The 13,790-nt window shown below is 41.5% G+C and overlaps 1 protein-coding gene across 2 annotated transcripts in view; it reads right to left on the bottom strand.

The window, feature by feature from the left end:
* Window positions 1–13,790, bottom strand: part of LOC140951752 (limbic system-associated membrane protein-like) — a 34,948-nt gene that overhangs the window by 1,388 nt on the left and 19,770 nt on the right. For both annotated transcript variants that reach the window (XM_073401092.1, XM_073401084.1), the window contains 5 exons: window positions 6,851–6,895; window positions 5,524–5,611; window positions 4,942–4,983; window positions 3,085–3,138; window positions 1–2,212 (listed from right to left, as the gene is read on the bottom strand). The exon at window positions 1–2,212 is cut by the window's left edge and continues 1,388 nt beyond it. In XM_073401092.1, coding sequence (XP_073257193.1) covers window positions 2,200–2,212; window positions 3,085–3,138; window positions 4,942–4,983; window positions 5,524–5,611; window positions 6,851–6,895 — 242 coding nt within the window. In that variant the 3' untranslated portion in view covers window positions 1–2,199. The remainder of the gene's footprint in view (window positions 2,213–3,084; window positions 3,139–4,941; window positions 4,984–5,523; window positions 5,612–6,850; window positions 6,896–13,790) is intronic.

Here is a 13,790-nt window from a genome sequence, read left to right as displayed (position 1 = left end):
CAGAAAATAAATTAATGCTAAATATGTCATGATCAAGAACTTTAAGCTGACTAAATAAATGGGCGGTATTTGCTAGATAGTGAGCTCTTGTTATGAGCCGCGCTATACGCTTTTGCAAAAGGTAAATACAGTTTAGGTTGGAACAGTAGGTGGAGGACAGGCGACATTACAGTATGTTAAGAAAGGATATACAAGGGAGTAATACAAGGTCATCAAAGTTTAAGATAATAGGTAAAAGCGGGCTTTCGCAATAATTCCCACACTTTTCGAGATTTTTTTGAGACGAAATCAATATGCGGTATCCAAGAAAGATGCTGATCAATGAGAACACCTAAAAATTTTGTCTGCGTGACTTGCTTGATCACAGTGTTTTCCAGAGTAAGAGGGACATTAACATTGACTTTATAAAAAAACTTTAAATTTGTTTTAGTCATATTTAGAGATAACTTATTCACTTTAAGCCATGATAATTTTTTTTTGCAAGTTCATTGTTAACTATAGAAACGAGGTGTTTGGCATCTTTATGGGAACAAAAGATACTTGTGTCATCAGCAAACAGTAAAGATTGAGTGAGACTAGAGACATTACGTAAATAATAAACAAAAGAGGTCCAACGATTGAGCCCTGCGGGACGCCACATAACATTTTCCGCGGATAAGATCGATGGGACCTAAACTGGACAAATTGAGTCCGATCCTCAAGATAGCTTTTGATCCACGCCAAAGCAGTATCCCGAATACCATAGTGTTGCAGTTTTTGACACAGTATTTCATGATTTATAGTATTAAACGCCTTAGAAAGACTAAGAAGATTCCTAAAGTTGTTTCATTTCCGTCGATAGCTGAAGATATATTGTTGATCAAGTCAATTAAAGCTAATGCAGTCGAATGATTATTACGGAATCCAAATTGTTTCGAGTATAAAATATTATGCAAATTTAAGAAATGAATCAGCCGGTTGTATAATATGACTTTTTCAAAGAGTTTAGAAAAGGCTGGAAAAATTGATATTGGCCTGTAGTTACTAAATAGTGTTGGGTCATCTGCCTTAAAAACTGGAATCACTCTGGCTATATTGAGAGATTCAGGAAACACACTAGTAGACAAAGAAGTGTTTATAATGGTTACAAGAGGCTGTGCAATATTTTGGAAAGACTGATGAATTATTTTAATGGATATATTATCATGTCCAGGAGCTTTGTTAGCGTTGAACGATTTAACAATATTGTTTAATTCACCGACCATTAGTGGTTGCAATGAAATGGATTCAGAAAGAGAGCTGCTCAAGAAATCCTTCAGTGATGAATTTGTGAAAGGAATTTTGCTCGCCAAATTTGGCCCGATATTGGTGAAGTAATCACAGAAATTATTGGCAATGTCTGTAGGATTGCTAATTTCCATTACATTTTTCATGAAGCTTCTAGGACATAGTGATTTAGCGACACGCCTGTTGATCACTTCATTGAGAATTTTCCATGTTTGCTTTAAGTTAGATCTAGCCTTATCCAATTTGTTGTCATAATAATTTTTCCTGGCGACATGAACAAGACAAGTTAGCTTATTTCTAAATGACTTATAGTTGGATTCACGCTCATGACTTGGTTTCCTTAAGAATACATTGTACAGCCTAGACTTTGTTTTAACAGATTTCAAGATTCCAGTTGTAAGCAACGGACTATGCAGAGTATTTAGGTTTTTTTCCTTGACAAAACTTTATCGGAAAACTCTTGTTATAAAATTCAGTATATTTTTGTAGGGACCCATTGTAAGCCGCGTTAGCATCAGCATAGATTATAAGACCCTGTTCAGGCTGACTTGAAAAAAATCTAGTTTCTTATACGTGGAGTTTTACTGCACTTAAAAATAGACTGTTAAAAATTTGGAAATAAAACCGAGGTTTCAAAGAAAAAAAGTATGTTGGTATCTTCAGTTTCGTTGTTTCGAGAAAAAAAGTCGCAAGAATTGTTAAAAAAGGGTTTGACGAGAAACAATGTGAATTTTGTGTGACTTTATACCCCACACCTGAAAGACGCAAGCAAAAATGCCCCTCCAACCCCTCCTAATAAACACACAGCGTCTGCTAGATACTTTCCTTCTAACAAACACACTGTGTCTGCTGGCTATTTTAACTTAACATTGGCTACGAAAAGGCTACGAAAAGCCTGTCGTCCCTTCCTTTTGCCTTGGATCCTTGGAACTTTCATTCCGCAGAACTGCAACGACAAGAGAAAATTAATGAAATTAGTGGTGCAGATCAGCTTTCCTCACAAGTATAAACAAAATAGATCTGCAGTGTGTAAATTTGCCGACAGATCTGTATGTATAATGAATGTTCTAGAGTTCAGGCTTCGCGAACGTTTTCCCATCAGCGATGTTAACATCGTCAAATCGCTGTTTGTTGAAATAAGAACTGTCCGTTGCACGAGACAACTTTACCGAGGCATGTTAATGTAAGATTTTCCAACGAAAACTGGCATTTTATCGTGCAACCGATTTGCAGATCAATTTTAACGGTGAAACGACTGAGAAATGGCAAAGGAGTTGGGGTATTTTAAAAAAAAAAGCTTAAGCGGATTTGGTTCTGATTATCAAAATAAATTGGAGAGCTACTCGATATTAGACTAGACGCACTGCGTGAGCTCAGGCTTCCGTGTAAAAATTTCAAATGAACAAACTTTACCTAAGAAATCACAGCCATACACATTTTAGTTTCTTCTACTCTTTTAAGGCTGCAGATTCTTCAAGAATTCATTGTACATAATTGTACTCTTCAAATTTCTTCCATAACAAAAAACCGTTCACATTTTTTTGCTCGGCCGTTCCTTTGGAAAAGCCCGAGCAAAAATGGGAAGTGCTGTAAGTGGGGCAAACTATCGCGGGCCAATCCAATTAAGTTTTTGTTTCTTAGATTGTTAATATCCTTTGTGAAAACACTCACCTGAACTTATAAACAAGTGGACGTTGAAATTTGTGATACGAGGCCTCGTGCTGCTCGTGCAAAGTTGACTAGTTTAATAGTAAATGATCACAAACCTATAATTACATGTTTACTTACTTTCTTATGACTAGTTACCTAAATACTTACATCATCAAAGGTGGCTCCTTTTTCGTGGTACGTCTCAGCCACATTATTTCAGTCCTAGAAATATATCATTTTGACACAAATTAGATATCCTATCCCCTTAAATTGAAATTCTTACTATGACTCTTGAATTCTTTATTTACTCTCATTTCAACAAGAAGTCAATAAAAATGCCTGCGGCACATAAGGCAAATGGCTCGAGCGGGCAAGATGGGCCTATCTTGCCTGTTCTTAGATACCCCTTTTGCTAAGAACCAAAATCTCCCCTGCTCAGAGCCTGTTTCGTGTGCCTCTAAAAGGTTTTAATTTTATACAACTTCTTTAACGTGGAAGTTACTGCAACTGTTTGCAGGTGGCCGGCGCATAAAAGTCTGAAATCTAACTTTTTTCCACCTCTTTCGAACTGATCATTAGAGATAATTGTTTCTCTCAAGCCAGTATGGAGAAAGCTGAGTAAATCTTTTGTAACAAAACATTTGACGAAACATATTCATTATAAGTTTACAGCTGTATGGTAAACTTTACCATACTTGAATGTTTGAATACCCTAGATTTCACTCTTAAGTTATACTTCTTTGACTCTACAAATGAGATAAACTTCCTTTGAAAGGTTAAGTCATTTGAAAGTTATCGCCTACTCGGAAGCTAAAGGGTCTTGGCACAAACCATGCCAGCCACAAAGAAAATATATCTGATCGTTATAATACTGAGCGAATACCATTTACCTTATTACATTAAATTTTCGCTTCATGTTTATTCATTCGCGATTTTGCAAACATTTTATATTTTGAATCACTTTAATGTCGTATTTTTGAGCACCACAATTTACATTTAATTGGCAATGTTTTTTAACATGTCCTTGAATTAGATAAAACAACTTTATCCAAGGAACAATAACGTCAACATTAAGAAAAACGCAACAGTGGCACTAAATGTCAACAGTAACAACAAAGCAGCTCTCACAATGTCCACAAGCAGTTCATACTTGTACGTTATTATTGTTCTTGAGTCAGGCCCGTTTCCAACGTGGTGCTACTGCCGTGCCGAACTTAATTGATCGAATTAAATTCGACTTTAGTACGGCAGTAGCGCGACGTTTGAAACCAAGTCGTGCTACTGCAGTGTAGCACGGCAAGCTTTGCCGTGCTACACGGCAGTAGCTCAACTAGAGGTACTATATTCTATTCTATTCGGTTAACTCAATGTTGTACCCAATTCAAACCCTTTGGGAATAAAACGTTTTGTTTCAGGAATTTCAATATCATTTAAATGTGAATGCCACATTATAATGCAAATACAATACACAAAGAATCTATCCCCGGGAGATTTGAATTGGGTACAACATTGAGTTAGCCGAATAGGTCTCTTGGTTTCAAACGTCGCGCTACTGCCGTACCAAACACAATTCATAAATTATGAATACATTAGAATGCATTTAAAAGTTTGCTGAATCGTTTCTTTATTTTTGCGTTTGTTTTCGGCAACAGCCATGCGTGCTATTCGGCTATTAAATTTGACGTATGAAACCAAGTCGTGCTAGTGTCGTGCTGTAGCTTCGAGCTACAGTCGAGCCAGCTTAGCACGGCAGTACACTACGTTTGAAACAGGCCTCAATTGACTACAAAATCCATTTACACTGAAAACTCCTTCCTACAGACTCTGAACGGAGAAAAAAATAAACATTGAGTAAAAAATGTGATTTTGTAAACGTTTCAGTGTTAATAATAAACTCGTTCTTTCTTGATTATTGACATAATGTGAGTCACTTAATTCACTTAATTTTCGCGTCACTTTCATTTCCTGATTTTTTGTAATAAGGGAATAGGTAGGCCCCTGATGGTTATGACATACATTACTTACTTTTCAGCGCCATCGAGTAGTTTTTGCCTTTTGATTTTCCTCCTGCATGGAAGAAAGAAAAAGTAAGTAAATTGACCAATAACTTTGAAGTAAACAACCTGCAGGTTTACATGCTGATTAAACGATTTGGAGCTACTAGTTTTTTATGTGATTGGTGTTGCTACATTACTGAGAGGACTCCTTATTGATAGTCAAGGTAGCTTTTTTTGCCTGACGCCAAATATCCTTAAGAGATATAAAAATCAAACTTAAAGAAAAGAAGGGAGGTTCCTAGATGGCAAACAACACCATTTTGTTTTCGGTTACTGACTGAAAGTTTTATCATATTACCTGCAAAGCTATTTAAAGGTCGATTTTTAATGTCAACAAAGTAGACGTAAAACATCTTTTCAAGCCTTGTGGTTGCCTGGGGCCAATTTAATAAACGTTTAAAGGTGTAATTTATAAGATCTTATAAGTGTGCTCATTTTTTTGTGTCTAAAAACAATAGAGAAATGAGACCCCAGGGTACTGACACTGGTACCACTTCTGCTACCAGTTCGAGTACCATAATGTGGATAAGGTGGAATGGCTGAAACTTACTTCTTCAAACAAATGAACACGACAATAATCAGGACAAATAGGAGGAAAACGACCAGCAAGGGAATGAGAACATTGATAACTTTAAAACCTGTGAAGAAAAAAAGTAGAAAGAGATATGCCCAAACGGGTACAGATTTCGATAAATATTGAAGACTGTGTCTCGCAAAACCGTCGTGAAGTCTCTTGCAGCTTGCGATTCACTCGGTGTTTACATGAGGAGAATCACTTACGATTCAGCAACAGTAAACATTTCCGTTTTTATTGAACAAAGAAACATTTCATTTCAGCATGCATATGATATTTCACTAAAAACCATGAGATTGGGAGTCTTGTCGTGAGAACAGTTAAAAGATCGTGAGACTCACGGCAGAATCGTGAGCTTCGACCAGCTTCGCGAAATTGCTGATCTTTTTTATCGCCTGGACGAGTCAAAAAGCTTCAAAAGTTCGTAAACTTCTGTCTCAAAGTTGGCCATAGTGCTAATTTGAAACATTCAAAGTCCACATGAAGACAATCGTCCTGTGCCTCCTGTGAAATGTACAAAATCAGCACATCGCGGAACGGCAACGATCACTCGCGACAGTTGTCGTTCTGATATCGGCGCTTTCGTGCGGAGCCGACTGATTTACGATTTACATCTGGGTGACACATTTGCATATCGCAGTGCCCACAGTAACTTGTTCCTTACGCTACACGTAATCCACAAGTTAAAAACTCTAATCTGTGTGGGAGCCACCTCTTTATCGCGTTCACCTTGGCCGTCATCCTGCGGCGAGCTCCGGAATGTATCGCACAAAAGACTCCCATACCATTCGGTCCCGTACGGTTTTGTGTGCAATATTTTAATAGGTAAAATGCTTGATGACAAAAGTTTCTGTGACCAAAGAAGTGAGTTGCATAATACTATGTAAAAACCTGTGTTCCAGTGTTCCGTGTCTGTTTTTCATTAAAACCCGGTTTGATTAAATATATTTGGTTGGTGTGAATGGGTATATCAAGAGTTCTCCATGATTCTAACTAAGTATGGACGCCACGGGAAAGTTTTTTCAACACCATTCATTAACCAATGGGATCACGAGTTGATCGACACCACATTCCTTGATTTGGCAACGACAGTCGTTGTTTTTTGCTCTTTTTTTGGTTGGTTCCTTTTTAGTTGTATCCCAAGTGCTACTGCCCGAATCATGTGCTTTTTGCCGGAAGGATTTCAAAATGTTTGACAGCTGGAGGGGCCGGCTTCCTCCACCCCCCCCCCCCCCCCCCCTCGTCCCCCCGACCCCTGCCCGCACGCCTCCTAAAAGAAGTAACTAAAGACAATAATAGTCACCTTTTGTTTCACCATCCGCCACTGGCCTGGGAACAGTACTCGTGTCTGAAATTTGAATTAGCCAATCAGAGGTCAGCAGCTCGTTAAAACTAAGTTTTCCTACGTCATCTGTTCTTCGCGCGCCCTGATTGGTTAGAATTATGGCGACAACAGAAAAGCAATTTCATGAAGTAAAGAGCGAAAAAAATATTATTTTTCAACATGTCTAATGGCGGAAACTAATTTTTTCTTTCTTTGTTATAAATTTCCCCACCTCATAGCGAAGTGAGTCGGCTAATATTGTTGTGAAAGCCTGTTACAATGTTTGATGTTCAACTGATGGAGTGGTATTTTAAGATCGTTATTATATCTGGGAATATAATCATGCTTCGAGTCACTGGCAGTTGGACTACTCGAACGTCTTTCTTGCGCGAAGAAGCTCGTTGAAGCGTACTTCTAACCCAAAGAACATCTTAAGGTATCGAAGTGAGTTTTTGCTCTCCCTGGCTAATTAAGCAGCCCTTACCAGCGTGGATCGCTAGACTGTGTTCGCACGTATCATATTTATTCGAATAAGCGCCCAACCTCGAATTAGCGCCCACTTCGAATAAGCGCCCATTCTAAAGGCAGAAAACGTTAATAAAAAAACTCAAATAAGAGACCCTCCCGAAGACGGAGTTTTCTTCAGAGCATTTTACAGAAACCTTGCTTTGTTACTTCTTCGTTTTTTGTTATTACCATTTATTGTTTTGTTGCAAAATAAACATACTACACTTGCTGAGAATGGTGAAAATTTAATAAGCGCCCAGCCTCGAATAAACGCCCACTCTCAAGGTCCAAAAATTTAATAAGCGCCCAGGGCGGTTAATCGAATAAATATTGTGCTTATACGAGGGAGCGTAACCTAAACCTAAATCATCATATCTCAAATTTGGTTTGATGCAAACGTTTTCATGATTTTGCTAAGCTTGGCTGCTTTTAAAACTGTTGCTTTAATTTTCTTGTTTTTTCAAATGGCTGATGTGATTTTGACCACAATTACATGTATCCCTATATTATGGACTCTATTATGTGCCCATTTTTTTTACATAAAGAAAATTCAGTGTAATTAAACATTGCTCTGGCATTGTGCCTTGGGGATTTCCTTCATCTGTTCTTTGAATTTTAGTTGTTTCTTTACTTTCTCGCCAGAGGAAGTAGCTTGAATGGATGTTTTGCTGAAAATGTTTGCCATTTTACTATGCCAATAATGACTCTTGACATTCTTTTTCATTTTATGTATTTTTTGCTCCTCCACAGCAAATGGGTCCAAGCCATAGTGCATTTTCGGTAGATAATAACTTTTATTATTATTCGAAGCAAATTTTTCTTTCTTTTCATTGGCCGAGAGCCCACCACGTGACCTGCAACAACTGCCTACAAATAATGGTCTGCTCATGCGCAATGCCGTCCAACTGTGTTTGGCTGCAAATAATATTCTGTACATGCGTAAAGGAAACCGTACTTTTCTCCTTCTTGCGATCGCTCTTGCGTGAAAATGGCAGATCGCTTCGCTTCCCGAGGATACTCATTACAAAAACAAGCTCAGTAATCGCAAAATATCGTTATTTGTCAGTATCTCGCAAATCAGACTTTCGGCTTTGGCAAATAATTGATCTGCTCGCCACAGGCAAATCACGATATTTTGCTCAGCCTCGTCCAACAATTGTTATTTATTCAGACATAGGGTCCCTGAAAGCTAAATTTCCGTCAGGAAGAGTTGGAGATCATCTTTTTTTCGGTGCATAGTGAATACCATCCTCGGAGACCCAGGGGCAGTCAGTCCGGTCGGGAGAAAAGGGAAAAGGCGGGTAGAAAGTTTTCAAGTACGGGCAAAAGAGCCCCTGGGTACCGACTCTCACCGAACTATTTCCAAAAATTCAAGCGGATGCTGGCTCCTGATTGGGCACAAAAAATGCTTTGTATTATTGTGTCCAATCGGCGAGCAGTTTCTCCTGAGTTCTTTTGGTGTAAATATCAAACGTTTTTTTAAGATAAAAAAAACCATACATAAATGGACATAAAACCTAAACATAATAAATTCTCTATCATGTTGAAGCGTAACTCTGTTTTATGTTTATTCAAACACACAACAGCCGGCACTGGAAATTTGGTGCTTGTCAAAAGTGAGAACTCTTCCAGCTGGCCGGATAATGTAGTAACATGAAGTACTAGCTGACCGCTGACGGGCGGTAGAGCTGTCATTCGAGAGAGCTGTATGAATCTATCGTATTAAAGTATGTTGTGTTGATGCTGTCGTCTCTGTACCTCTTCGGACTCAACATGGTGTCAGAAGCGTGACCTTCCTACTAGCCTACAGTTGCGGAGATCAAACCAATCGGAGAAACGGATCAAATACTGACGAATTGACCGGTCAAACTTCACGCGGATCCTACGCACGTGGTTCAAAACAAGATGGCGGAAAGCATGCCATTCGCCAAACCACCGGAACCGCTGGAAATTTCGATGGGAAATCCTGCTTACTCGTGGGGAAAATGGAAACAAAAATTCGAAATTTACCTCCAGGCAATTGGAGCTTCAAAGAAACCCGATGAAATGAAAGTGGGGCTGCTATTAAACCACATCGGCGAGCCGTGTTTGGAAATTTACTCGAATTTCACCTACCTACCTGAGCGTGACGACCCCGCGGGAGGAGAAGAGAAACTTCCAGCCGAAGACTCCGACAACTACGCGACCGTTGTGGCAAAGTTTGATGAATACTTTCAAAAACGGGACCCTCAACTCATGCTGCGAGAGAAATTTTGGCTTCACCTTAAACGAGAGCCCACACAGACCTTTGATTCGTGGGTGGTGACTGTCAAGGAAAGAGCCGCCGAGTGCAAGTTCCCAGCCGATTTCTATGAGCAAGCAGTTAGAGACAAACTTACCTTTTCCTGCAAGGAAGACAATTACAAGCTAAAACTCTATGACGAGGGAGCAGCCCTTTCACTCGAAAAGGCAGTGAAAATCCTGTCTTTGAAGGAAGCAACAAAACGGGAGTTACACGAATCAAAAACCGCAGAGATTGAGAGCGTCACACCGCGAGGGAACAGGCAAGACCCTCATGCTGGTCAAGATACAGAGCAAAGGAACCAGCGAGACTTCAAGAGGAAGCCCTTCCAAACAAGTGGCCGGAACTGTGGGTATTGCAACCGCCGACACCCCCCCGGCAAGAAGAACTGTCCAGCGGCAGATACACGATGCAGCAAGTGCAACAAAATGGGACATTTCCCTATCATATGCAAGAGTGTACCTCCAAGGACGGTCAACGAAGTTCTTGAAACCGAGGATAACTTTAGCCTCACATTTGTGGGAGGGGTTTATACACCCACTAGTCCAAACACCTCCAAGGCCGAACCAGCAATAAACTCTCAAACCAGTAGGTCCGACCCTGGATGGCATGTCAACCTCAAGATTCAAGACCAAGAGACGCTGGCATGGTGCATCGACACAGGAGCACAAGTGTCTGTGATGCCTGAGCACATCTACAAGTCTTCATATGGAACACTTTCAAAATCTGACAGAGAACTTGTCGGAGCAGGGGATGTTCCTTTAAAGACCCTTGGATGTGCAGTCATGAACCTCCAACAAGACGAAACAGTCATTAAAGAACGAGTGTACGTAGTCAGTGGGGCATCCAAGTTGCTTCTGGGGATACCCGCCATCCGAAGTCTTGGTCTTATCCATGAAATCCCTGGGACATACAGTGTTAAAGCTGTCCATCAAATGCCTGATAGCCATCCACTCCACTCAGGGACCAAGGAGGACATTGTCAAGCAGTACCCATCACTTTTTCAAGGCCTTGGCAAATTGGAGGGTGAGCATACCATTCAATTGAAGGAAGGGGCCACACGCTTTTGTTTGACCACTCCCAGGCGAGTACCACTGCCACTAATGAAGCAAGTGCAAGAGGAGATCAAGCGTATGGAACAACTGGACGTTATTGAACCAGTGGATGAGCCGACAGAATGGTGTTCACCGATTGTGGTAGTGCCAAAGGCCGATGGCAGGGTGCGGATATGTGTTGATCTTACCAGGCTTAACCAAGCGGTCCGCCGAGAAGTCTATCAAATGCCAACAGTTGAAGAGACCCTGGGAAGCCTAACAGAAGGCTCAGTATTCTCCAAACTTGATGCCAACTCAGGGTTTCATCAGATAGTCCTAAACCCAGAAAGTGCCAAGCTAACTACCTTTATCACGCCCTTCGGCCGTTACATGTTCAAGCGTCTTCCCTTCGGCATATCCTCAGCCCCAGAACATTTCCAAAAGAGGATGGACAAAGAACTCTCTGGAATAGAAGGGGTCAAGTGCCGCATGGATGATATTCTAATCATCGGGAAAGACCAAGCGGAACATGACAAACGACTTAAGCAAGTCCTTGACAGGCTAGTCGAGAGGAAACTCACACTCAACCTTGAGAAGTGTTTATTTTCTCAATCCAGGTTGCAATACTTGGGCCAAATCATTGACAGTGATGGAATCAGGAAAGACCCCTCCAAGATCAAAGCCATCACCGACATGGCAGAACCCCAGAACATTGCAGACCTGAGACGTTTCCTGGGTTTGGTCAACCACCTTATGAAGTTCTGCCCAAATCTGGCTGAGACGACGAAACCCTTAAGAGACTTGCTCAAGAAGGGGAACGCGTGGGTGTGGGGCACAGCCCAACAAGAAGCCTTCCGACAGCTGAAAGTAGACATGGCATCCGACCAAGTTCTTGCACTGTACGATCCAGAGAAGGAGACCGTGGTCTCATCTGATGCCAGCAGTTTTGGACTTGGTGCGGTCCTCGTGCAGAAGCAGCCGTCCGGTGAAATGAGGCCAGTGGCTTATGCTAGCAGATCAATGACCGAGACAGAGCGTCGTTATGCCCAGATCGAAAAAGAGGCCTTGGCTATCACATGGGCACTTGAACACTGGACTGAATTCTTGATCGGAATGAGATTTAAAGTGGAAACCGATCACAAGCCATTGATTCCATTGTTTTCCACAAAGCTGATTGACGAGCTACCAGTACGCATACAACGCTTCAGGATGAGACTCATGAGATTTGACTTTGCCATCGCACATGTTCCTGGTAAACTCTTGTACACAGCTCATTCATTGTCTCGATCTCCCCAGGAGGGTAAAGCCCAGGAGCCTAAGTCATGGGACGACCTACATGACGAAGTCGAGTGCTATGTGAATGCTGTATTGGTAACCCTACCTGCCTCCGACCAGCGGTTAGATGAGATACGTTCTGAGTTGAAGAGTGATGACACACTTAAAACTGTGGTGCAGTATGTGCAGAATGGATGGCCTGAAGAGAAACGAAGAGTCCACGGGCCAATAGCTAAATACTGGAGTGAACGTGGCAACATCTCCCTCCACGACGGCTTGCTCCTGAGAGGACGACGAATCATTATTCCTCCGAGGCTGCGGGCAGATGTATTAAGGCGTCTTCATGATGGTCATCAAGGAATTACCAAAACACGTGCAAATGCGGCCTCCTCAGTGTGGTGGCCTGGAATCTCCCAAGACATCACAAGAGTCGTGCAGAACTGCGCCATGTGCGAGAAATATCGCAGAGAACGCATTGAGCCAATGAAAGGTACTGAGTTTCCAGAACGACCGTGGAGCAGAGTTGGCGTAGACTTCTTTCAGCACAAGGATAAACATTACCTCCTAGCCGTAGATTACTTTTCAAGAGATGTAGAGATAAGTCAAGTGTCCAAGAATGTAAACTCTGCCCAGACTATCCTGCAACTTAAGAAGATCTTCAGTCGACATGGGATTCCAGACATCTTATTTAGCGACAATGGCCCCCAGTTTGATTCACACGAGTTCACTAACTTTTCCTCAGACTGGCAGTTTCAACACATAACATCGTCTCCAAGATACCCCCAGTCCAACGGTGAAGTGGAAAGGGCGGTCCAAACTATGAAGGCGGTCTTGAATAAGAGTAATGACGAATACTTGGCTCTCCTGAATTACAGAGATACTCCATTGCACCACGGTTACTCTCCAGCACAATTGAGCATGGGTCGGAAACTTCGTACAAGAGTCCCCTGTCACCCGGAGGAGCTAAAGCCAGAGACCCCAGACCGTGATCACATCAGAAGGAAAGAGAAGGAGTACCGAGCTAAGATGAAATTCGATTATGACCATAGACACAAAGTAGTAGAGGGAAAGGAACTGTCACCCGGTGACCGCATTTGGATCCCCGATTTAAAAGAGGAAGGAACAGTGATTAAGCCACACGAGAGTCCAAGATCTGTAATCATACAGACCCAAAACGGACAAGTGAGAAGAAACCGCCGGATGACAAGAAGAGTTCTGGTGGGAAGTTCTCCGGTCCCACCCCAGAATGAAGACTATGAGAATCATGAGCCGATACCAACAAGAGAGAGGAACCCAGACGTATCCTCAGCTCCTGGAGCCAGCCAAGAAGATTATGTAGAACTACCTGTCCCTGGGGACCAACCAGCAGTGGACAAGCCCTTGCAGCCTGAACCGATGCTAACACGCCTTAGACCTAGAGGAGCTCTAAGAAGACCGGACAGACTTATCGAACAATGCTAAGATTAGTTTCACTGTAGGACACTGGAGAACTGCGTTGTCCTTATTGACATTTAGTTAACTTAAGGAAGATGTAGTAACATGAAGTACTAACTGACCGCTGACGGGCGGTAGAGCTGTCATTCGAGAGAGCTGTATGAATCTATCGTATTAAAGTATGTTGTGTTGATGCTGTCGTCTCTGTACCTCTTCGGACTCAACAAATAAAGGTGATTTGGGGAATTTTTTTATCGTTTTCACTAAAAGCCCTTACTTATTACCCTGCATATCACATAGGAGCATATTTTTCTGACTGAACAGTCCCTGCATTATGGTATTCTCTTCCTGAAAACGTTTTATAATGATGGTCAATTCTATAATTTGT

The sequence above is a fragment of the Porites lutea genome, chromosome 1, assembly GCF_958299795.1.
Source record: "Porites lutea chromosome 1, jaPorLute2.1, whole genome shotgun sequence".
Lineage (NCBI taxonomy): Eukaryota > Metazoa > Cnidaria > Anthozoa > Scleractinia > Poritidae > Porites > Porites lutea.
This window is presented reverse-complemented; position numbering and strand designations above follow the sequence as displayed.